The sequence below is a fragment of the Anarhichas minor genome, unplaced genomic scaffold (assembly GCF_050575085.1).
Source record: "Anarhichas minor isolate MPS153535 unplaced genomic scaffold, ASM5057508v1 ptg000020l, whole genome shotgun sequence".
NCBI classification, from domain to species: domain Eukaryota; kingdom Metazoa; phylum Chordata; class Actinopteri; order Perciformes; family Anarhichadidae; genus Anarhichas; species Anarhichas minor.
Window position 1 is genome coordinate 3,230,984 of NW_027466466.1, and position 26,339 is coordinate 3,257,322.

At 46.5% G+C, this 26,339-nt stretch overlaps 1 protein-coding gene across 1 annotated transcript; it reads left to right on the forward strand.

Moving 5' to 3' along the window:
• Positions 1 to 741: 741 nt before the first annotated feature.
• On the forward strand, positions 742 to 26,339 carry bcl2l1 (BCL2 like 1). The gene is made up of 3 exons (XM_076095540.1): positions 742 to 923; positions 4,164 to 4,920; positions 22,814 to 26,339. The coding sequence occupies exons 2-3, from the start codon at positions 4,366 to 4,368 to the stop codon at positions 22,955 to 22,957; spliced, it is 699 nt and encodes a 232-aa protein (XP_075951655.1). The 5' UTR covers positions 742 to 923; positions 4,164 to 4,365; the 3' UTR covers positions 22,958 to 26,339.

The following is a 26,339-nucleotide window of genomic DNA, read 5'->3' on the forward strand; positions in this document are numbered from 1 at the left end:
TGTATATGTAATTCCACCTTTTATGAAGCTTCTAAATAAAATAGAGTGCAACCAGTTATCTTCAGAAGTCACATAATTAGTTAAATGAAGTCCACCTGCGTGCAATCAACGTGTCACCAAGATCTTATTTAGGGGCTTCGGCACAAAGTCGGTGCGTACATTTATTCACACAGCAAGTCGTTTTTAATTTCAATTAATCAATTTTGTGTTTCTGGTTCTTTCCAGGGATTTCCAGTGTTTCAGTATAAACATGTCCACAGGGGGCGCTGTGCTCAAACTGGTCGTGGGCCTGAAGCGCGCTACATTTTGGGGGTAACAAAGGTTACCATGGAGACCTCTCCCATCCTTTGTTTTAGCCAGTAAAGCGGAAAGCGGCCCAACAGCTGCTACATGGAGCCCTGTTAAGGAAAACGCCATGTTACTAATCCTTAACACAGCAGCTAGATAAGGAGGGAAGGCGACAGTAGCACTTAACTATCAACATAATTCACGTAGCAGGGGTCAGAAGACACGCAAACTAGCTCACTTTGAACCAGTTAGCGCTTTAAACCGGTTAGCGCTAACGCTAGCTAGCTGGGACTTCCTTGCTGCCAGCCGGACCAGATATTCGCTCTCACGTGAAGTCTGGAAGTGACGCGTGAGAACCACTCTCCGGTGAGAGGAGCACATTTTTCTTCCTAAACGCATTTTTTTCAGCATTCTGTCCATGCTGGATAAAGCTGGCATTTACCAGAACGAACAGGCTGGAGCGGTGACGTTACGCAGGGAACGTGACGGTGGGCGGATCTCAGGCAGCCAGTAGCGGACTAGGAGGTCTCCGTCGGCGTTTTAGCCAGACGGGCTAGTGATGACGGATCGGATTTCTCCTGCCGGGGTCAGGATTGTGAGCCACCAGAAATGATTTTATGGAGACCACCCTACAAGTAAGAGATTCTAGTCCGGCTGCGAATGTAATTCTCGTGATTGTGGTCGGTGTGTTGGCGAAATTGTGAGCGAGAGACTGCGGGAGAGGGTGGGTTTTCCTCTCTGAATCCTGCTACGTAGAGGAAGGAGGTTGACAGATTTGGAAGAATGCGGATCCATCATTGTGTTTCCGTCTCGCTTTCCCCCTCAAATCTAACTTTTAACGCAAGGTACACTCGCAAACTGCAGTGTGTGTGATTTCTCTTCTGTAAATCCCCTTTCCGTGTTTACGGTCTACGAATTAGCGACTGCTCTCAGTGTATGACAGTGACATCCATCTTCAGAAGCCTACATGTTCTTCAGTAGCTACAGCGTCGCTGTATAGGCGGAGGTGTGTGTGGGTAACGCTTTGCTCCATAATTAGTTTAGTAATGATGTCTGCTGTGGTGAAGTCTATTTACAGCCGGAATGAAAGGTGATGAAAGGTCTCAGCCCGGTGTTTATGACAGGATAAGGGAACGGCCTGTGCTGCCTTCAGGGGCTCGTGCTAAACCCGTCCTCCCGGTCGGAAATACAATTGGCAAAGTATACCTCGGTTAGGAAATAACATGTTTGTTGAATTTATTGAAAAGCAGTAAAGGGACAAAGTGACCTAGACAAGAGAAGTGCTTTAGCATTGACGTAGTTTAGTTAATGTCATTTTTAAAAAAAAAGCTTTGTCACAGATAAAGAGTGAACAAAGAGTGACACACATACATCCCGCACCAGTAATGTACACGTAAATGAAAATAGTTGATATTTACATCGGTTTCTATCATTGCTCCCACACTGCTTGTCAGGTGTCCGTGGAGAGCAGGGACCATTACACATTGGTCTCGGGTTATATGACTAGATGGAGGTTTCTCAGAAGCGTAGTCATAAGGGTTTAAAGGCCAGCGTGAACGATTAATCGGCATATGATCGTGAACCAACAGTCAACTCCGAAGGCGTCGTATTACGTAATAGTGGGCTGGGCATGCAGAGAGCGGAGAGGGAGTGAAGACGTAGGAGGAGATGCGTACACACATGCACACACGGAATTACATTCTTGGATTTTGACAGCTTTTGCACGGACAGATTCGGGACGTTTTCACAGAGGGAGACTGGGGGGAACGATCCGAGGAGAGTAACCCCATTTTATTCAGTACTGCTGGTAAGACGCTCATGTTAGTACTCATATTTATTTTCCTATTTATTTATTTATTTATCTCATAAAGTCTTCATATTAGCGACCAAGATGTGAATTCGTGTTTTAATCTGGGGATTGATTAGATAGAAACACATATGGGCTCACACAACCAGGACGGAGTGTGCGCACTATCCGTGTATCCGTCAGTGGAGAGTCCAGATTCCACCGTCATAAACATAAACACGGCTCTGTACGAGTTAATATTTGAGCGTGTTGTTGTCGTCCCGAATGTTGCATTCGGGTGCAACACATCGTGGCGACTCGTCGAGTGTTCCCGTAGGAGCCGTGTGGTGTTTACATTAGCGCTGGGCTATTAAAACCCGAGCCACGTGCTGGTAGCTGGGGACCATGTGGCCATTGTAAACACTGCTGCCCTGTGGCTCTTTATCTGCTGGAACAGGCTGCGTACTTCCTAGTTTGTTTGTTTTTTATTACGGATTATGTCCAAAATACTCCGCTGAACGTGTGTTTGTAACAAGTTGTTTTTGGGAGCTCGATGAAACTCCAGCACTTTGCTTGTTTTCCCAGGAGAGCCTGTGGCGCGCGTCCATTGCGTAGGAAGAGAGTGTATTATGAAATGCCACCAGCACTATTTGCATGGAGCTCCCCTTCCGTCCGCCTCATACACTAATGATTAGGTCCAACCACTTATTGTTGTAGGAAAGGTCGGGTTCCTTTACATGTTCGGGATCACCTGCAGGTCATGGTCCTCCCACGTGTGTTTGAGCGCAGGTATGCTCCACTTAACGGACTAGTGACAGCAGGAGATGAGGGAAGGTCTTTTCAGACAGCTGCTCTGTCAGGTTGTCTTTTGTTTCAGTCTTTCTGTTTACTGGCTGCAGGACAGTGACACACATCTAGATGGAAGTACATTTGTACAATACATCGCAGCACTAATGTTAGGTGTGTTTCCTTCATCATGATCATTAACCAAAGGTAACATTAGTGCATCCTTTTTTATTGTCTTTTTCAGCCTGAGAATCAGGGCTGCAACTAACAATTATTTTCTTATTCAATTAACATAGCGAGTTGCCGATTCAATTTTCTGTCAATCGACTCTGCGGTTAATTGACTTTGCAGTTGTACTATGAATGTATCTGCATATAAATATAATGCTTTATTTCACCATCATGACTCTTACATTTGAACAATAGTAGTACCTTCTGTGTTTGACAAATGTACCAAACAACCTGCCTTTAACCCTTTCATACGTCACGCAACATACACAAGGCTGTAGCTTCATGCGTCAATGCTAAACACAGATTTCCTCAAGACATTGTACGTTTGCCAATAGAGTTTCCGACTTTTGAGTTCATTAAGAGTTCACTGCATCAGGCTCACTGGCACTGTAAGCAAAGTAGTTTATCTTTATTGTCATTATACACTTATAGTTCAGCAGACTAGCAGTGGCAGCCAACATCTACAGTAAGGTGATAGCAATCTTATAATGATATATATATATATATATATATATATATATATATATAAATATAAATAATACAACCTGTGAGTTCATACTAAAACAGACCAGTATTTAACCCAGAATGTAGCAACATCCCAACACTGCTAATGAGATGATGACCCGTTAGATGCTGGTTATATCAGCGGAGAAGTCGGTTTTGTATCGAGATTCAAGGACGTGCGTGAGTCTGACAGGATCAAACAAGGTGCCTGAAAGCTCCGTCTGAAGGTCAGAGGTCACTGAATGGGAGATGGCGACTGTCTGCGTGGTCCCCTCAAGCCAGACTCTCTCTCTCTCTCTCTCTCTCTCTCTCTCTCTCTCTCTCTCTCACACACACGCATTTGCTCTACGATTGTCTCATTAATATCATTGCCATCTGTTCCATATGTAACAGCCCAATGAGAGAGATGCACTTTGACCCTACCTGTCCAAATTTAATTTGAAAGTCTACAGCCATCCCCGCGCACTCCTCTTTTCTCTCTCACACACACCCACACACCCACACATATGTAATGACAGTGTGCTTATAAGCTATCCAGACTTTGACCTTTCATTGTTGTCTCTCTACAGGGCCTGAGCTGATTTGTCAGCCTTGTGTAGGTTTTGGTTTTCACCCCCCAAGTGTCCTCTGGATATCAGCTGACCATGGTGGTCTGAGCAGGTGAGAAGCCTGGCACAGCGTGTGTTCACTCTTAACACAGCGAGGCTCGACCAAGAGAGGAGCAGAGACGGACCGGAGTGACCAAAAGCAAAACGCATCTTGAAAGGCAACATGTCTCAGAACAGAGAACTGGTGGTCTTCTACATAAACTATAAACTCTCCCAGAGGAACTATCCCCTCAACCACATGGGGATCTCACAGCCTCCCAACAGGACTGACGGGGGGGAGGCAGGGTCGGGTGAGGAACAGCGGGTAGCGACGCACGCCAACGGGACTTTCAATGGCACGAGTCCCGGGACCCCGCCGGCGTCCCCGCTACGACAGCAACGGTTGCCGTCGACGACGAGCCTGGACGCGGTGAAGGAGGCCCTCCGGGACTCGGCCAACGAGTTCGAGCTGCGATACGCCCGGGCCTTCAGCGATCTGCACAACCAGCTGCACATCACGCCGGCCACGGCCTACCAGAGCTTCGAGAACGTGATGGACGAGGTGTTCCGGGACGGGGTCAACTGGGGCCGCATCGTGGGGCTCTTCGCCTTCGGCGGGGCGCTGTGCGTGGAGTGCGTGGAGAAGGAGATGAGTCCGCTGGTGGGCCGCATCATCGAGTGGATGACGGTCTACCTGGACAACCACATTCAGCCCTGGATCCAGAACCAGGGAGGATGGGTGAGTCTCTCTCACACACACACACACACACACACACGAACAGAGAGAAGTGTGTTTCGGTGCTTGTGGTATGATGCTGGGTGCTTAATCGGGAAAGTGGGTCAGAAGTCAATTTTGACTTGCCCCTATACAAATAGTTTCATTTATTAGCGGTTAACAAAATGACTCAAGTTAATTGCCATGTTTGATCTTCATGTTTATTCATGGCAAAGGAAGCAAGACGGCTCACTCCTTAGCTACAGAAGAAACAGTGTTTAATTGTTTTACTGGGCCAGTGAGTTGCTAGATACACTAGTCCCGACGTGGGACACGTCTTAACTTGCCCCGGGCAATCCTTATAGTTGAGCCCCGATCACGGGCCAGTTGGTCAGCTCTGCCTGGCCTCCAGTAACACTGTCTCATTGGAGATACAGTCGTCTCATGGACAAAAGAACATCCAGAGCGTAGATTTTATTCCATCCTACATGTTGAGACTTGTGGGCCAGATAAGCCAGCACGCTAGCATTTTGACTGCATCGGCCTCCGTGAGATTGTGACATGACACAGAATTGGGGTTGACCCTTTGACCAGCGGAGGAGAAAAGACTAAAGATTAGATATAACAGACCTAGATAACAGGCAGCACACTCGTGCTATTAAAAAAACCCATCTGTGCTTAAAAACAAAATCTTTGTGTGGTCAGCAGCTGGTTCAGCTGTTCTCTAATTGATCAGCAGCACGGAGCTCAATGGGCTGGATCGAAGTGGGAGCTTAACGGGCTGCATCAGGGCTTTGTGGCTGTTTGCAGCCGGCCTGCCTAGGGATCGAAGTTCTCTCATCACAGGGTGGGATGAGGTCCGGGGCTTTCACAGATAGCCCTTTGTTTTGCTCTGGTCAGTTGATTGGCTCTGTGCTTTGTTGCTTTTCCCCTCTTCTTCCACTATGTGTACATTATTTTCCCCCCTCTCCTCTCTTATGTTCTTCACCAAGGCAGCTGCATGCAGATGAAAGCTCCTTTTTTTTTCTCTGGGTTTAGCTGGAAAGTGGGCTGTCCTGGTACCGACAATCCCAGTGTGTGTTTGTGCACGCGCCCTCGCAAACACCTCCTGTACAGTTGAGGTCAGCTCTTTTCCTTTGTGCCGGCCATTTGATGGCATGAAGGACAGGGGGGTGAGGGGAGGGGCTGGTTATATTTGCTGCAGCGCTGCATAACGCCAGGTCGAAGTTCGATCCTATGGAAACTGACACACCGAGATGAAAAATCTCATTGGGCAGACGCAGCGGCAGACCTAGAATCTGTTCATTTATTTCAGCGGTGGACTGTGGAGATAACACACAGGAGAGCGGGATGTGGGTTTGGAATCCGGTGACAGGATAGTGAAGGCCAAATCATGCAACATATTGATGTCGGTAGTTGAAGGGATGCTGCAGCATCCTTCCCACCAGCTACTGGAGGTCTGGTCTCATAAATTCACTCCTGTGTATGTTTTTAGCCACGCTAACATAATTTCTTGGGCAACGTTGTGCTGTACGTCTGTCAGTCCCCCCCAGTTTGGTTCAGCACGTCCCGGATGGATCGCTATGAAAGTTGGTGCCGACGCTCACGTTCCCCAGAGGGTGAATCCCAATGACTTTGGTGACTTGTCCCATGTAGTGCCACCATGACCGCAACAATTGGAATGTGTCCTTTCTGTGCTTTGGTTTACAAGCAACCACAAAGTTCAGCTTCAGAGAATGTGTTGGTATGAATTGTCCCGTAACCTAAACAGCAGTGTGTAGAGTGAGCGTACAGCATTCAGGGTGAGGATCGATCAACCGTGAAGAGGCTGGTCTAATGGTTCATCTAGTTTCTCATCCCGACCACTCGTAAATATTTTTACCACCGCTGTCGTCAACGCAGTGCATCGATCACTATGATCTCATGGAGTTAAAATCATCCAGACACACACAGACACACACATATCTTTCATAGACTGTTTGCTCAGCAACAAGTCAGACTAACGACACCAGTTGGTAACGCTGCCGTTGCTTGTGGTTAGTGTCTCTGATGTCGGTGCAGCCTTGACTTAGAGAAGTGAGCGACTTTGTCTGAAATGCTGAATGGATCGACGTGTTGAGAGTATCCGCTGGTGCGGTTTCACTTCTCCTGCGGTTGGCTAACATCATCCTGAGCACATGATGCCACTTCCTTTACTGCTAAGCTTTGTACAATCTCACTTTTATTCCGTTTTTTGAGCACAGAGAGAGAGAGAGAGAGAGAGAGAGAGAGAGAGAGAGAGAAGAGAGAGAGAGAGAGAGAGAGAGGAGAGAGAGAGAGAGAGGAGAAGAGAGAGAGAGAGAGAGAGAGAGAGAGAGAGAGAGAGAGAGAGAGAGAGAGAGAGAGAGAGAGAGAGAGAGAGAGAGAGAGAGAGAGAGAGAGGTCGATGTGTGTCCCGCTGCTGTGGCAAACTAAAATACAGAATTTAGTAGGTGGTTTTACCGTTACAGTTGTATCATTTCTTCCCATCGCTCTATTCCCTCCCCCCTCACAATATCATTACGTTCTCTCTTTTTATGTGCTTATTCTGTTCAAAGTCGAGCTCCGCTCTTGAGAAAAGCCCACATGAGACTTTTGTTGTTTTTCCTTCCCTCTGTCTTTTATTTCCCCCTTTCTTTCTTCCTTCCTTCCCTCCCTCCCCCGACGCTTCCTCAGAGGGATGAAGCACGGCAGATGTGGGAACCTGAGTGCTAGCTGTGAGTGCTAGCTGATGAAATATTAGTCTGCTCTGAGCAGCGGCAAGGTCACTTTCACTTCGGTTGCTAGATCCCTCTGTCTCGCGGTCTCTTTTTTTTTCATTGTTGCTTCACAAATATCTTAATGTCTCCTGTTAAGAAGGAGAAAGTAGAGCGGGAATGACGGGACTGTTTGTATGCTGGTAGACAATATGGCATGAATGGATGATGAAAATCAATCGAGGTGAAGTCACAGGTGCTGGCATAATTAGTTGATCTGAGCTCAGAGGTGTGTATTTGTGGTTGTCTGAGCTCCGTAATCTGACACTTAAGAAGAGACTCCAGGACAGCATTGCATTCACAAACCAACAGCGTATGAGGGAAGCTGTAGTCAAGACAATTCTACAGCTCAGACAATGACTTGATGAGTAGATTGACAAAAACATTTTAGTCAAACATTCTCTGTTTTTGGTTCGATTAAACAAGCTATTTGACTTTGTCTCCTGAGGCTGTGGGAGCTTTATGTACTGACATTTGTCTGAGCGATTAATCAAAACATTAATTAGTACGTCACCATTGGCTCTGTGAAATTATAATGGACGGTTTTCAATGAAACTAAATGAAAGTATTAATTACTTAATCAACCAAATTCTGCATTTTTACTAAGGCTGGGTAGCGTCACAAAAGGACGATAATACCGGTACCCTTAATGTGATACCGATGCCAATAAAGAACTTAATTTGATACACTTCTCTTTTTTTATTTTTTTACTTCATTCGATACATGTGAATGGAAGCGTTCCGTTGCGTAAACTGCCACCACAAATATATTCTCATCATAAGCCGTGTGGTGTAGCCATACTTTCCAACGTTTTGGTGGCATCTCGAGCTGCCAACCCGACTGTTTGGGTTGTAGCTGCTGCATCGCATTAAATTCAGTTTTGCGTCACGACACCATACAAATGGTGACTTCTGTCTAGATCTGTGACTGGAGGAGTTTCGATAGCTCTTGGTACTGGGTTATTTTGGTCGAGCACCAACACCCAGCACTAGTTTATATACATATAAAAAGGCAGTCCTTTTGAACTTGGGGGAAGAGGCGAGGCGAGAGTTAAAAGTGAAAGGTGTTTTACACAACAGAGCAAACCTCGCTGTCGGATAATGAAAACCGGATAAAGCCTCAATGATCCCGCCGGAGCTCATTCCGGAGGATATTTGACAATAGTTGGGGATGTGAGATGAATATGCTCAACGGCCCCGACTCTCCCTCCACAGCATGTGGTGTTAAAAGAAGCGCACGAGCAAAGCCATATATTGTCAGATAATAAACCTTGGCAGGCAGCAGAGGTAGAGACAGTGCCACCGACCTAATAACGCCGTTTCCACCGGAGCGAGCGATGGCAGTGATTACTCAGTGGAGATTGAGCCGCCTCAGGGTGGGGGTACGGGGTTATTACCAATTATAGATGAATAATATCTCCGCCTGCTACTGGGGGAAACAATGTTTTGTTTTTTCCTCTCTCTTTGACAGACTAATAAAGGCTAAACTAATTTAGAGGCAGCACACTGCCACGGTCTGGGGAAGCTTGGCTGGAGCTGGGGGGGGGGGGGGGGTTTTCAGTACAGAAGCAAGGGAGAAAAAAAAGAGCCCATTATCCCAGTTGTGCTGTCGACGGTCTCTGTAAGGTGAAGCAAAAGTTAACTACAAGAGAAATGTCCTCAAGCAGTGAAGGTCTGTTTCTCTACCACCTCTGTCACTTATGGCTGTATACAGTACACATGTACCATGTTCAGCTCCAGCACCTATAGGATGAGGTCTGGTGACATCCTCTACTGCCTCATTGTCAACAAACCTCAAGAAACAACCAATCAGAACAACCTGTGCCATAGAGCTCCGTTGTCCAAAAACGATAAAGAAACCCAAAATGCATCAGTGATTCTGTCTGACATGTTCCTTCTTTACCATGAACACACTGTAGCTTATGTTCAGTCCCACCATACACCGTCCTGCTGCTGGTAAGACCAGAGCACCAAACGCATATCCATCCACGGCTAGAAGTAGACCCCAACAAATTCACAATTTACTTATTTTTAAGGGACGTTTAATAGAAACTGCAGCGTCCAGCTATTTATAGAAATTACTTTTTTTTTTTTTTTTTTGATGAATGAAACAAAAGGATAAATAAATGAAACGATATATCCATAACTGAAAGATGATGAGGTTTTTTTGGGGGGGTGACATCCACATAAGTAGTGATTAGGGGGAAGTTGGATAATATTGAGAGATGGACTCGCATAGTGTTTGTTTTGGCCTTCTTTTCATGGGAGTTGTTGACAGAAGCAAAGAGACAACATGTTTATCTGTCTGTGTGATTGTGAACGTATGCAGGCTGGCTGTTCTGTAAAGTAGGTTGGACACTGAGGCTGTAATGAAAGACCCGTGGCGGGTGAGGCCATTGACTTGCTTTGACTAGGGAAGCACCTGAGCTTCCTTTGTGCTTTCTCCTTGACAGACTTACTCTCTCTGTAATTAACATGCACATAGGATCCACAGAGTCGTCTGTCAGACTACCCTACCGGAGAGGAGCAGGAAATCTCACCCATGGGACCTATCTGGCCCGCCTCCATCTCTCCCTCTCCTCCTCACCCCCCACCCTTCATCCTCCATACGTGCACCCCTCCCACTGCCACCGATTGATTTTTGTCCCTTATTTTTCTATCTGTACGTCCCTTCCTCCTCCTCCTCCTCCTATTCATCATTTTCTGAGCTCCTTCATTTCCACCCTTGTCTGCCCTTCCTCCCCTCTCCCTCCTCCCTCTCTACAGCCACCTTCACAGACTGCAGTGGCCAAACATATTACAGAGCAGACGTGCGGCCGCACGCCTCGTCAATCTCGCCGTTAACCCCGCGTGCCCTTGTTCCAGTGTGTTTTTTCTTTTTCTCCCCATGTCAGTTTGTTTATCACAAACATCGTCGGCGCTATCGATCCCCTCTGACTTGATCCCCGCTCCATAGACCTCCACCCCCACCCCCACCCGTGCAGCTGCCTCCGCCGTCCCTTCATCTTTCCCTTCATCATCCCACTTTGACTCTCTCTGTCCCATCCTCCTCCTCCTCCCTTTATCGGCTCCTATTAACGGCTCACGTGTGGCTAATTTGGAGGGATGTGTGTTTTTTCGTCTTTCTGGGTTTTGTTTTAAGGACGGTGTTTTTTAGCTCATCGGACAAAGTTTCAGTGAGCCGATCGTGTGTTTGTTTGTCATCACACGGCGCAGGGTGGTGGTTGTTGTTGTTGTTGTTGTTGTTGTCTCATACATTCGAGCATTCTATTGTATGGTGGCGCGCAGCAGAGGGGAGGGGACAGCTCCAAGTCAGACTGGTCATGTGACTACCTCAAACAAAGGACCTGTGGCCACACACACACACACACACACACAGGAATTTGCCTTACTGGCTTTTTAGTTTTACCCGACAGGTGTGTCGTCGCTTTGTAGAGCAAGCCATCGATTGAAGCGTCATTGCCATTGTCTCGATTTTGTGACACACATAGAGTCCACACACAAATGTAGACAATGCTCCTAAAAACCTTTTTTGCACTTTTGTTCGAGAGGCGTCAATAAACGCCTCTGTGTGGTGGGCGGTTCCATGCAGACCGCTCTCTGGATGGTTTCATGTGAATGCAGCAGCTCAGCCGTGGACGGGTCTCATTGTTTTTGTATGCGTGTGCTCAAGCTCAGACATTAGTATTTCATGATGTGTGAGGTCTGTCGTGTGTGTGTGTGTGTGCGCGTGTGTGTGTGTGTGTGTGCGCGCGCGTGTTCAGACCCAACGTTGTGTGTCAGAGTCCCAGCTTGATAACGACAGCAAACAGATTGCATGATTTAGTCGCCTCCAGCTCCACGACAAGAACATCAGGGACGTGTCGCATGTTTTTCAGGTGTGTGGGTTTATGTGAGTACGAGAAGATGTAGAGACTCTTGTTTGCCATTTTAAGGAGAGGGACTTGGCCAAACCATTCCTGCGTGGTTGCAGGAGGCGGTTATGTGCTCACGTTTGGGGGGAAAGCAGGGCTGTACCATTCCTGCAGGATCATTCCATCTGCCTTTTGCTCCATTTTAGATAGGGCATTAGAACAAACACACACACAACAAAACTTTAGATGTGGACAGATGTTTGGGGGAATTTGAAATCACTTCTTTGTGATAGTTGTTAAAGAACTGGTGTGTGTGTGTGTGTGTGTGTGTGTGTGTGTGTGTGTGTGTGTGTGTGTGTGTGTGTGTGTGTGTGTGTGTGTGTGTGTGTGTGTGTGTGTGTGTGTGTGTGTGTGTGTGTGTGTGTGTGTGTGTGTGTGTGTGTGTGTGTGTGTGTGTGTGTGTGTGTGTGTGTGTGTGTGTGTGTGTGTGTGCGCGCGCCTTCTGTCAGAACATCAGTTGGCCATGTAATAGTCAAGACCTGCAGTCCCGGAGCATCTCACGAACACATCAGTGAGACTTCAATGCAGCCTCTAACGTCGACTATTTGCTGCATTTAGACTGCAATAGATCCTCATTTAGAAACACACACTGGTGTCACAGCAGCGAGGCGGCCGTATGCTCCATACCCAGACGCTGTTGATGTATACGGGACAGACATCCAGCTGTGTAATAGATGCTCGTCTGTAGTGCCCGCACACTGCAGAGCGTGGAGCCGTCAAGGTGGCGTTCGGCAGACTGGTAGACACCAGACTACCACCGCAGTGCCCTGTTAGATGGAGAGGAAGACGAGGGCAGTGACTCAGCTCGATGAGGACGAGGGTTTGTGGGTTGAACGGCTTACACTGCAAGCGAGCGTGTGCTGCACATTTCTACGTGCGAGCCGAACGGCTGGGCGAGCGAAGACGCTGCGTTCAGTTGCCTACGTGCTGCTCCACTTCTCTGAGGCTTAGTGTTGAAATCAGGTCACGAGTATACTCCCCCCCCCCTCTCCTTCCATCTTCCTCTCCTCCCCTCTCCTGTCTGCGTGCCCCCTCGGTTTTTTTTTTTTTTTTTACGTCTCTGCTCCAGCCCACATCCCTCCTGCGACGCATTCGTTTTAATTCTTTTCTCCCCCGTCTTCTGTCTTCTCGCAGCAAAGCCCGAGCATCCGCCTGCATCCCTCTCCTCTCTGATTGCATTTCATCCCGGCTCTTCCCCGGCTGCTCTCGCCTCTCTGTTTTCTCTCTCCGTGCTCATATCTGTGATCAGATTATGAGGCATATCATGGGATTAGCGAGTCTCATGGCATGTATTAAAATACTCGATCTGAGGAATGGATGGAGAGGGTTGATGAGTATTTCATGGTAATGCGGCGCCCGGCCTTGTAGAGTGCGAGGACTAAATGATGATAAAGAGCGTCGTTGCCATCATCATTATATTCATCACTTTTTTCTTTCTTTTTTTTGGCCTAGGGGGTAAAGCAATAAAGTCAAGAGATATCCTCGGTGGCTCTGCAATAAGAGAGAGGAGATAATAGAAAGGGCCCACAGATACTCATCTGCACTGAAGTGATTCTGGGGAATTGGCTTCTTTCATGTTGTCAAACTTTATGAAAATAAAGGGAAGTGTAGTTTCAAGGAAATCTGTCACTGAGCCTCACCTGACTTCCCCCCTTTTTCAGTTTCCTGTTGTTTTCGTCAGCCTCTGCTTCACCCTCCTGCTTTTGTTCTAGTTCAGTCTCATTTCTCCTTCTCCCTCCCTGTCTCAGTCTCCCTGTTTCCTCCTCTTAACTTGTGTCTCCATCACCCGGACCGATGGCAGGTATCAGGGTCATGGTGAGGTGTGTGGGTGGGGTGATGGCCTACAGGGTGGACGGTTGTACCGTAGAAGAGAGAACCCCCCCCCCCCCCCCCCCCCCCCGTCGTCATTGCTTCAGCGACCTCTCTCCGGTTCCCCCTCTCCGTGTTTACGCTCCCCTAAACATGTGCGCTCTCTCCGCCAGAGGTAGGAACACACAGTCCTGAGTCCATGGCCTTCCCGCTGTGCCTCAGCGCTGTGTGTGTGTGTGTGTGTGTGTGTGTGTGTGTGTGTGTGTGTGTGTGTGTGTGTGTGTGTGTGTGTGTGTGTGTGTGTGTGTGTGTGTGTGTGTGTGTGTGTGTGTGTGTGTGTGTGTGTGTGTGTGTGTGTGTGTGTGTGTGTGTGTGTGTGTGTGTGTGTGTGTGTGTGTGTGTGTGTGTGTTTGCTGACAGAATGGGGCTTTGTGGAGAGAGAGATGGCCCCCAGAGCGGGGCAGGGAACAGATTGGAGTCTGAGCCGCCGTGTCCTGACTCATTAATCTCCTCTTTAATTCATGGTGTCACCGGCGGCTCGACACACGTGCACACGCACAGAGACGGCTCCACGGTCCAAAAGAAGCCATCGAGACGCACCGATGCTGGCACAAACGAGAGGACGTTTAATGATTCAATTTCCTCATTTTCCACTTGCTTCCTTTCCGCGTGGACACGATTCATCAAGATTCAAACCAGTTCAGTCCCCCCCCCCCCCACCTACCCCTCAACCAGCATTGCTCTCATGCTTGAGGTGGTGGCGTTCTAGCCAAGAATGTGAAGTGAGCACAAGTGTGAATGACTGATGGACGACAACTTGCCAGAGCAGGTTACTCCAGGTCTCCATGAGCCCCGTGCAGAGGAAGAACAAGGAAAGGTTGACGAGTTATAATCAAACCACTTTCTCTGAACTTGTTTCAAAGCTGACACTTAAGTTCCTTTTTTCTTTTTTTACTTGGAGTTGCTGCCTGTCGGCTTTTTGTTTTAAAATGTCATGTCTTCTTGTTCCTAGCAGTGCGTCGTAAAAATAAGTAGAGGGAAACAACGTCCAGTGCATAAAGAGCCCTGTTTATACAGACTAAAGCTTACATATGAAATAGCCACACAAGCAGTGGAAGAAGAACTTATGCCATATGAAACATGCACATTTCAAGCGACACGGTTTGAATAGCTGCGCTCCTCTTCAGGCATCAGCAAGTGTATGTATAATGTACATGTTTTCCTCTCATTTGTCATCTTTTTCGTCTTTTTTTGATTGAGCCTGACTCCCCTAAGTATTACCCGGCGTCTGCTCTTGTCACTTGCTGAAGTAGAAACCTTGAACCAGGACTTCCCCTACTTGCTCATTAAAGGGCATCAGTTAAATGCCTGAGCTGTAAGCCGCCACTGTGCCGAGGGTTTTCTCCGCTTAGCTCTACCGCAAATTCCTACCTTTCCTGGTCACACAGGATCTTTGGCAGCTGGCCCGACTTCCCTTGTTGCTGAAAACGCCTCGGCGATTGTGTAACGGATGATAAAGGGCCAGAAGGCCTCGAGGAGGAGCAGGAAGTGATGGAACTCGTGGAGATGAGGACATTGATAAGGAGGGAGGAACAATCGCTCACATTGTGGACCTTTTTCCCCAACTGACCTCAGATTCTGTGGCGTAAAGATTGAAACTGACATCATGGCACCACCAGGCCACGAAAATAGACTGATAGACGCACTATTGGTGATAAGTGAACACAGTAATTCTAATCATGTGATTGGGATGACACTCTTGATAAGCGTGAGGGTTATGAAGTTGTGCTGCATGTAAACTGTAAGATCATTATTTTGCATTGTTCTACTGAACCGAACTGAGGATGTGTTGGGACCAACACAAGTCTACCTGTGTTCCCAGCTCAGTGTGCTCTTGATCGGGACCTCTTTATGTTCTCAGCCATGTATGTTTTATCAAGGTCAACTGACTAACCTCTGGCTTATAGTCTCCTGATGTTATACACCTTCAAACCTACGCCCTCACATTTGCAGGCGTAGCTTTTTATCTTTGAACATTGATATCTCCACAGTTTACCCTTTCAAACTGCATTTGAAATGTCCATCTCTTTTCAATCGTTGGCCCGTACCAATCTCTCACCAACGTTTGGGGCTCCAGCTAAAAACTAAATAAAACCACTGCTGCTTTCTGCCTTAAAGCCAAAGCAGGTTTCTCATTTACAGAAGTATTTAGAGCCTTTATTCAGGACCTTTTGTAGAAGCACTTTTGGCAGCAATTCCACCGTGGTGAACAGTCTCTACAAGCTTTGTGCACCAGAGACCTCATTTCAGAAACTTCCAAACGTCTGAAATCCTATCTTGTCTCAGTTTAGGATGACGTATAGGGTTTTAGGTATGACAGAAACATGTTTAGCTGTATTTAGGAAAAAAAAACTAACCGATCTATGGATAGATAATTTTCTAAAAAAACTGTCCAAACTCAAAGATTTCCCAAGTTAGTAATCCAAAGTTAGCATGCCATAGATGGAGCCTGATCTAAATTCTAACCGCATTGTTGCGTATGGCAACGATAATGAAGATGGTCAACAACATGAACACTGAAATATTACTTTTGAAAGGCTTCTCAAACAGTTGGATGGCGCTTTAAATTAATATATAATGAATAAACAAAATAGAATGATAAAAGTGGGGGTTCTCTTCCTCCACCGACACAATTGGCCGTCCTTTTTTGTCCATAAAAGGAAGTTGGCTATTCAGAGACAAGTGTCCAGGTAAGTCCAGCTCTGTGAGGAGTTCTGGTGGTCCCAAACATCACCCTTTTCACAGTATTGGACTTTGCTTCTGGGGACATTCCATGCTTTAGAAATGGTTTCCTACCGTTGCTCAGGTCAACATGCCCCGAGTCTCTATGACTTCAAAGCTCGTTTTTTTGGCAATTTTCGGAACTTTATACACGCAAGTATGTGCCTTTCTATATCACTTCCAATTATTTGGACACAGGCGGCCCCCAATCAGGTTTTAGAGGTATCCCAAAGATGATCACAACAGACAGGAAGCAGCTGAGCTGAAGATAAGTGCCAGAGCACAGAGTCTGAATACAACAATATCTATATATTAACAACAATATTTATCCTCCAGAAAGACCATTGACGTGTTTGTAAGTGTTGAATATATCATCTCAAATACAGTCTGTCCTTCAGCTTGACAATTTACATTTTGTTACTGCGCTGTGTCTGAGGAAGCTTATCTGCCGTTCCTTTTGATCTCGCCGAGTCGCTGTGATCTTGTGATCCACTCGTGGACTGTTTGTCTGGATGTAAGGCAGAGGTCACAGCACTCACACCTCATCCACTCACTGTACTTGGACCTTTACACGCGCTCTCATGTGAAGTCACCGTGTTCGCTGTAGATCGCACTCCATCAGTCACACGGATGCAACAGTGACTTTACTCAATAAACACCAACAGGCCGTGTGGTGTTTACGTGTACACATCCCGAGTGTTGCAACTCGCTAGGAAATGTTGCTCAACTACAGCTGATATCTTGAATATTAAGAGCAGCTTGTTCTTCTTCATGTCACTCCTCGGGGATCTTCAGGCTTTGGGTGAACTCTTGAACTGTGGTCCTGCTTTCCATTTCCTACCGAACCACATGTGCTCAGACATTTGCCAGATCACTTTTGGGATTCTTTAAAACAGCTTTTCTATAATACTGTCTTCAGTTAAGACAACTTTAGGCTTAACAAATAAATTGTTCTACAGTATTCTATCAAATATTTACAGTCTCTGCTAGTGTGACTTAGATTCAGTGAAAAAGAGACAGCAAATAAACCCAGCCTTTTCTTACATTCCTTGGCCGTTCATTGACTGACTGTGCGGATGTGGCCTTTATGGTGACTCATCACATTCTGGTCATTTATGCAATTGCGCTGGTACAGAAAACGCCCCGTCGTAACATAAGTACAGAGAATTCTCTCTCTGGATCGGACTGGTTGATCTAGATTGTTTTTTTCAACTCTTAGCTATTCAAAGGGAGGTGTTGCCTCTCTCACACACACACACACACACACACAAAGCGGCCCTTATATGTGAGAGTGCAGGGGAAAATACCTTTGTCAGCTTTCTATCACTGAGAGACGTTTCCGGTTTCCAACACTGAGAACCCTCTGGAATCTTCTCTGCATGTGAACGGGAGCTTCAGCTTCCTGTGTAGCGCCGGCACCGTTTGGTCACGGACACCATGTCTGAGTTGAGCGTGGCCGGGACGTCCTGTGCTCCGACGGGTCGCTAGAAAGCCGCCCTTGTCTGTTGAAAGCGAGCTGATAGGTTAGATGTTGCACACAGAGACTCTCCCAGTTTAAAAAGAAACTTGATAACAGCTGAACATTATTATTACACACTAATGCGTGTTCTTCTTTGCAATACATAGTCGTTGTAGATCGCTGTGTGAAAAGCCAATCGCAAGTTCTCAGTCACGCCTGACTGATAGTGGTTTTGCTTCTAAGTATATTTTTATTGCACCATAACGAAGATTGACACAATTCTGACAATAACGTCACTCTAACCTAATCGTTTACACGGTAAAGATTTGATTGTGTCTATTAGGCTACACACTACAGAGACGCATCAGAAACCCTCCTGTAACGGTCTCCTACCCCTTTGGATCTGGGTAGAATCACCAGAACCGGGTCGATTAGGAACAGATCTGGGTAGAGTAACTTAAAACTTCTACAATAATGTAAAGACCCTCATACTCAAGAATCTGGAACCAGAAAATATTTGGAATTTTTACTTGATAAATGATGTAAATTCGTCAATTACCAAAACATCTGTTGACTAATTCTGTCAGCGGACCAGTTGTTAAACAGTTATAATTACTACCAATCACTGGAAATGTTGTGGTGTGTCAACTTCTGGTCATTTTGATGTTCTCAAACACTGAAGGAGATGAACAGATGTGTCTGTCTCTGCTCAAACATGCTGATACAGACGTTCAGCCTGATGTCACGATTGCACATACGATTGCTAAAATGAACACAATGTGCTTCCTCAAAGTGTCCCCAAGTTATTGAATATCAATTCATCTCCAACCTGATTTTTACCTGAAAAGGATGTGATGTATTAATCTGTGTGTGTGTGTGTGTGTGTGTGTGTGTCGTGGTCAGAGGCTTTCGCCATCAGGGGATTTGAGTGTAGCAGCTTGTTATGGTGCAACACCGGAGCAACCGACAAGTCTGAGCTGATGAATAGGAAGCTGCTGCTAATGATCGTTAAAATGCTGCTTTCTCCACATGTAGCACTGGGCCATATATCAGCCACGGAGATGGACCTACAAGCCCAGACGCACACATCACACACACTAATCAGCAGCTTTCCAGTAGCCGTGGCAACTGACTGCAGGATCTCCTTCCCTGTGCCCCCCCCCCTCCCTCTTTATATCCAAACCTTTTGCTTTCATGACCTAATCCTCCCCTCATCCTTATTCTTTTTCCTCCGCGGCTAACGAAGAAAGAGAAAGTTAGACCAAGCCAAAAAAAACAACTGAAAAAATGAGCCGAGGCCTGAAAGCGCTCTGCAGGCCGCCGAGCACCTGATTTCCTCTGGGAGCGGAGTGAAAGGGAAGAGGGAGAGAGTAGATAAAGACTGGGTTTACCTGCCGGGTGGGACGAGGGGAGATGGAGCACATCAAACCTGACATGTGCACAGTGAGCTGACTGGTAATGCTGGGGAAGGAATCAAACAGAGGGCCCCTCACGAGAGCACCAAATGTGTGTTCATCCACAGCTGAAAATAGTCCTCAAACAACCTTAAAGCTACAGTTAATGATTGAAGCTGCTTTACCAATTTGTATTAAATAATTAGAATATTAACGTCAGAAAAGAGAGCAATGAACAGTATCGGATCTTTGTCGGTCTGCTTTAACCGTTCATAACCTATACGACACAGACAGGTCAGCTTCCTACAGCGTTGGAGGGAGCTCTTTCCTTTGCATCTCTTGGCACTACCACACATTCAGTACACATTGTTTCATTATATGTTTACAGCCCGCTTGAAGGACAACATGTCTTGACATGTCTGTCTTAAAGGTGTCGGTCACCATCACAAGGTGCTCTGGTCTGTTCTCTACACCCACATTCCTCCAGCCTTGTCATGGAAGATGTCACAGAAAGGGACGACCAGTAGTCGGACTGACCCTTTTTAATTTGAGATCGAAAGAAGCCACAGTAAAACATTGGCTCATATTTCATGATGTACCGTGTAATCGCATTATGTCATTACTTACTGTAGTGCTATTCATCAATCCCCTGTGGCCGATTCCACCTTTAACTTGGATGCTGCTGAGTCATCGTGGTGCTTAAGAGCAACTTTGCCCCTGTGCATATTTCCACCCAGCCTCTTGTTACACTCTGTGGTCTGTTTTGGCCCACTTAGACTCCTGTGTATCCGTCCATGTTGCTGTCTGTGTTATATTGATAGTTTAGTTGGTTCCTACTAAAGACCCTTAAAAGCCACAAATAATATAATGTAATTTCCCAGAACAGCTGGGCACCGTAGTTATTAACAAACATGAGTCAAACAGGAGGAAAGGGGGATTTTGTTGGGCACTATTTTCAGCTGCTCCGGTGAGTATTTCCAGCTGCAGGACGGCGTTTCTGAGATCGACTCAAAATAAAGTTCCGTGTGGGTGTTCATCATAATGACGGAACATAACATTCAGTGTCAACACTGTTGCCGTGTGCATCATGAGTAACTCCTATAGTTCATTCTGGTTTTACGGCGAGCAGGGAGGGCCAGTTTATCCTTTCTGGAGACGGACATGTGCTGTCCGAAGGAGGAGGACGAAGACAAATGTTTACTCCTCCTTTGGCAGCTGACTCCCGAGCAGAGAGAGATTCCTCAGTTAACAACGAGGCCTTTCTGTTCAGTAGGGGAGAGGAATGAGGTGGGTTGAAGGTGAGATCCTCTCCTTGAGTGAACCCTCCCATGAGAGGCACAGTGGCCTCCAGAGAAACTTCCAAACGTGCTCCTGCATTTGAACCCTGTTACATATTGACACATTCCTCAGATCTTACTCATTGACCGGGAAATGTGACCCGGCTCACAAATGTAAAAGCTCCTGTGGATTGTTTGCTCACGGAGTCTCTACAGGATGCAGTTTACTGTAGATGTGTGTTTATTTAGAGCTGAGCCATGAATGAACAGAGCTACTGTGAGAGCAGCTCGGCCCCCCTTCAGATCCAAAGAGCAGGGACAGCTTTAGGAAACAACACCATGGCAGTGAATAAATAAGAGCGCTGTGCGGATGACGTATTTTCGGAGGCCAATCCCGGAAGTTGGCATCAACAAAAAGCCATCATCATTATTATTATTATTACTGCAGGAAATAAACTCTGTGGCAAGCAAAAGTTCATGATACTTGGACATTTTGTTCAGCAACATCATCATCATTACAGACTGACATACGTTTCTGTGGTGATGACACACATTGAGCTGAAAACCAGTCTCTGGTCGAGGCCGTAGCGAGTCAAAGAAGTGAGCCCCCCCCCCCCCCTCCCCCTCCCTTATCTTCCACCAGCACATTCACACCCTGCATGTTCTTAGAAATATTAGCCGCAAAAGCCAAAGATTCCGTTCCCCTGAAGCCCTCCTCTGCATCAAATTGCAACATGGCGAAGAATCAAATGAATAAATACGCCCCGCCCCCTTAGTAACCAGCTAACTATGTAGTCACATTGTCGTTGAGCGGTGACTGAGGGAGCAGTCAGTTTCATTGTTCAGTTTCATTGTTCAGTTTTGGTCCAGCGGTGGTGTTGATGATGTCACCAGAGAAACTAGACTCCACAGTTTGTGTCGTTAAACAGAAGTCCGAGTGACTTAAAACTCTTGGAATGACGCTTCCTCGCTCCTCCCCGTCTTTCTTTCTACCTCTGACTAGTTCAGGTGGCCTACAGGCCATCACAACAGTCCCCTGCACTGACATGTTGATACCAGATCACCGTGGTGATCCTCAGTGTGAAGCTTCGTACACAGAGCCACACCAGGCGTCATTGGTCACAGTGATGGTAACATTGCTGCCGCATCATATTGGAGGTGATGCGGTTATTCCCTGAGCCGATATTTATCGATGTATTTATAACGGCGTTACTAGCATTCTCTGTGTGGCTGCAACAAAGCAGATTGTTTTCCAGATTAATCACTCGGTTTGTCAAGAAAAAATGAAAATGTATCTTATAATTTCCTAGAGCCCAGGGGCCATCTTTAAACTCAACCATCAGTTGAAGCCGCAAGATATTCAGTTTACTCTTTGTGTGGCAAAGAAACGCAGAGCCTCTTAGCTGTGACCTGTAACCAGAGACTGTTTGGCATTTTTGCTTCACGTTTCTCCTCTTTTATTTTTGGCTGCTTCCTCGATATGTTTTTAAAGATATATGTATTATGCATACGCAAGCATTTAAATTTCTAGCTCCGCTGGATTAAGATGGAGGCTGGGCCCCGTATTTACTCGATGCTGTAGTGAATTCAGGGCTGATTTGATGATGGATCACCGTGTGGTTCAGTCAGGGTGAGGAGTTACGATCTCTGGATTAGTCGAATTGGAGTCCCACCCCTCCCCCTCCCGCATTCTTTCTGTGATTCACTGATTACTCCGTCATTTCACTCTCTACTTCTGTCTGCTTTCTTCCAGTAACAGCCCCCCCCCCACACCTCCACCACCACCACGATACGACCTCCTGACTCAGAATCAGACATCCGAATTAGTCACTTCCACATTTGTTAAGATGATGTCCTCTTAAGAAAGAGCGTTAGCCCCCCAAACAATGTTAAGTGATTTGTTGAGATGAGGACAGCATGAGCAGTGACTCAGTGGGTCAGGTCCAGCTCAGCTGATCCGGTTTCCACATGAGGTTTTTGGAGCCTGACTGGCGCCTCCTCGTGGCCGGGCATCGAAACTGCGCGTGCTCTGCGGCTCATTTCCAGGAAATGATTTCAGTGGGCGGCAATGTGGGCCTCTGCGAATCCGAGGATGACGGTGGGAAAGAATGTCAGCAGCAACAGTGTGATGGGGAGGGGAGCAGAAGCTGCTGCGTTGAACGGGTCCAAACGTTTGAATGACGAGATCTTGTTGTCCCTGGTGCACAGCGTCGATGCAGATGGCTTTTTGGGGCTTTCTCCTCGCCTGTGTTTTTGCTGCGGTGGACGGAAAGTTCCCCATGTGAGCGTGTGGCTTGTGACAGTCATACGGAGACCCAGCTGCGGGTGGCTCAGCAAACCTCTGCTCGTTTGAGGCCCGGAAACCTTTACAGAAGGGACTCTACCTGGCCCTCTAAACCTGAGACCTTTTGTTTCTGAACGGGGACTTTTGGGAAGAGTGTGTGTATGCGTGTGTTTTTTCAGATTTGACTACTCTGGTGTTAACCCTTTCTTTTTTTCTCGTCTGCTAGGAGCGCTTCGCCGAGATCTTCGGGCAGGACGCGGCGGCGGAGAGCAGGAGGTCTCAGGAGAGCTTCAAGAAGTGGCTGCTGGCGGGGGTGACGCTGGTGACCGGCGTCGTGGTGGGCTCGCTCATCGCCCAGAAACGCCTGTGAGAGGGGGAGGTGCTCGCCGGGCCTCCCTCTCCACCCACCGCCCTCAACCCACGCTTACCACGGAAGTTAAAATGAAGGTCTCGTCAGAACTGCTGATGATGTTTACTTTTTGTTATTGTTTTGTCCCCCCCCCCCCCCCTCACACCCCACAGTGGACTAAGAATCCTCACATGTTGTTGGAACTTTTGAGAAGAAGACAGAGGAGGAAGAGCTACTATTCGCGTGTTCACCTTATTCCACCTCGATAACAAGTGTGCGGTTACACAGAGACAGACACTGTTCCTTCTCCTCCTTTCTCCACCGAGTCTCTCTTTATGTTTGTATGCATTAGTTTTAACAAATTTATTTTGGTTCCCCACGTTTGTCCTGAAAAGAGGTTAAAACTGACCCGGGTCTTCACGGAGGTAAAGAGTCGGTGTGTTGTTGGGGCCCGGGCTGCTCTACATGTCCCGTCTTAAGCTTGTTTTTGCTGCTCGTTTTTGCTGCTCGTGTGTGCCATATGGAGGATGTAGCACCTGCCCCCCCGAAACGGCTCCTGATGTCCCACCATCGCATATATGACATCATAACCCACGACTCCATGCGCTGGTTTGCTTCGTCGTCCCCGTCCTTCATGCTTATTGGTTTCGTGTGCACGGCAAACGAGAAGGAGTCTGAACTGATTCAACAAAACACGGGAGTCTTAAACTAAACCCGGCTCCTCCTGCTTGTTTGTGGTTGTTGGTGCGTTTTTGATTCGTGAACCTTTAACCCCCCACTGCCCCCCTGCTCACCTGTGCCTCTTGGTCATACCTGGCCTTGATTTGTTCCCGTTTTGCGTTCGGTCAGCCTGCCCGGTGCCGGACCACTGTGTGTTTGCGTGTGGCGAGTTCTCCGATGCAGTGCGACTGCAGTTCATACGGACAGGGTGCGTTCACCACGCGGTAGCTGAGGAATGCAGCAAATACTGTAGCAACACATAGAACAGAGAGAGAGCATCAGAGACTCCTAGGGGTCGCATATTTGGGTGTTTTTCATTTGGCAACGCCTTATTTTAGCCCCACTATTGAGCATTCAGAAGCCGTACATAAACATTTAATAAATGGTTTATAAAACACTAACTAATTCATTACTAATTTAATTATGACTGGTGTATAAACAGTTAATGAACGACTGATATATGACGACACACGTGAACAAATGCTAGTGTGACATTAGGCGTTTATTAACTGTTTATAAACACAAACGGCTCATTCAGGTTTAGAAATGGTAACTGCTGTCGGGCCATGTACTCCAGGGTTTTAATAAGTATAGTAAAGAAAAAAACACCACACTTCATGTTGATTCAAAATGTAACAACTACAGCCCGGCCGGCACGGCTATTTGAGGGTTCACATTAAATCAGATAATTAAATGGGCCGAAAGCTAGAACATAAACTGATGATATACTTTTTTTTTTTTATGTCAACAAGATACATACACTCTGGGACATTTTAAAAAACCAGCTTGTCCGTGCTCTCTGGGGGACAAAAACATTGTTTATTCATTCATTATCTGTTCATAGTCAGTTTATAGATGCCAAGTTGTAATTGTTGAAAAAAATACATTAATAAACACTTGAAATATCCTGATAACGGTTTACAACTACACTATAGTGCGTTGACGTCGTTTTTTTATTTTTTATTTTTTAGCTGCACTATTAGTCAATTGATTGATAAAGCAACAGTTTTGATAATTGGTCATAATTATCAAACTGAAATGGCAAAAGATACACTGGATCCTTAAATGTGAGGATTTGCTGCTTTTCTCTAATGTCATGTTATATAATTGCAAATTAAAGATCTGTGGGTTTAAAATAAAGTGTTGGAGTCATTTCCGTGCTAATTTTGCAATAACATCTTTATCATGTGCTGCAAAGCTCCAACAGGTTTTCCTCTTGTGTTGTGATTCAATAATCATCTCTTTGTGTTTAACAACCATTAGTCCAGTCTTGCATGTATCAATGACACACACAGTCGTGCTCCTCCAGAGTGAGCGCCAGAGCCTCCTTTTAAAGACTGATGTAGCAAATTGATGGAGGCGGATCTGAGTCTGTGAGGAGACCACGTGGTCCCGCTTCGGATGTCGTTTTGAGTTTTATTAGAAATGCGTCAAAGCGCGACAGTTTAACCGGCCGGTCGGCAACACCCACACCTTCACATCTCATCTCGCAAACACTCACTCCAACTTACCCCGTCCCGTCATTACCCCCCCAAGACACCTCGAATCTGTCAAATCTCCATCCGTCTCCCCTCCTCTTCGCCTCTCCATCCGGCTCCACCTCTTTCTTCCTCTGCGGTCCCTCGGCTGTCAGCGCACTTAGCCACGTGTGTCAGTCACAGCTGGCCCACCTGCTGCTCGCACACGCGCGCGCTTGCAACTGTACACGCTTTGCCAGTCGCACGTAGTCCGTGAGAGACGGGTACCTCGTCTTTGTTTTGTTTTTCCAATTTAAAGCTGACAGTCAAAGGAGGTGTGTTTTGTCGCCTGGCGTTTCACGCGCCAAACAACTGGCAGCTCGACTAATTTCCTGGGGGGGGGGGGGGGGGCTACTGGGATCTCTGTTGCCAGAATCCCCCCACAGAGAGAGAGGAAGGGACTTTGCTCACATAATCAATTAATCTCTTTCTGAACCGCTAACCCTGGATCAAATATATGAAAAAGCTTCATTGACTATTGGTGAGTACCAATCCTCTAATGCTCGTGTTTGAGCATCTTATTAGCCAAGGTTCTGCTCTCTTACATTCCAGTACACAGTATATAAATATATTTTTCTAGCGTTAGGAAAAGCCCCAACAAGAAGCTGCTCGCAGGCTTTCCTCTGCCGTCCCGGGCCCTCACTGAAACAAGTCCCCCTCCTACACAACTGTGCGCACGTGAGTTTCTGTGCGGGAAAATGTTATTGGAAGCACACAAATGAAGTGTGACAGCATTGGCAAGACTATATATATATATATATATAAACCAATTAGAATAGTGCGTTAGTTTAGTGACATATTTAATAAAATCCGAACTGATGGCTTTAAAACATTTATATTTGGTGTAAAAAATAAATAAATAAAAAAGCATAATTGTGACCCTTCAAATGGCCTTAAACTCCATCTTCGCATTGATGTGCATTGTCATTCATTGTGTGTTTTCTTAGGAGTTTTTTTTAGGATTATAGGACTGTCAGACAAGAAAATACAAACAAAGTGAGGATATTTTTTAAAAAGGTTCGGTCTCTGGTGCATTCCTGTTGGCCATAAAGAGTTACACAATCAGAGATCGCAACCACGTCCAATGGTCTGGTCCCATGTCTTAGAATGCCGTTGTAAAATGCTAAATTACGTTGAACCTAATAAAGCCAATGTTGGAAGATGTA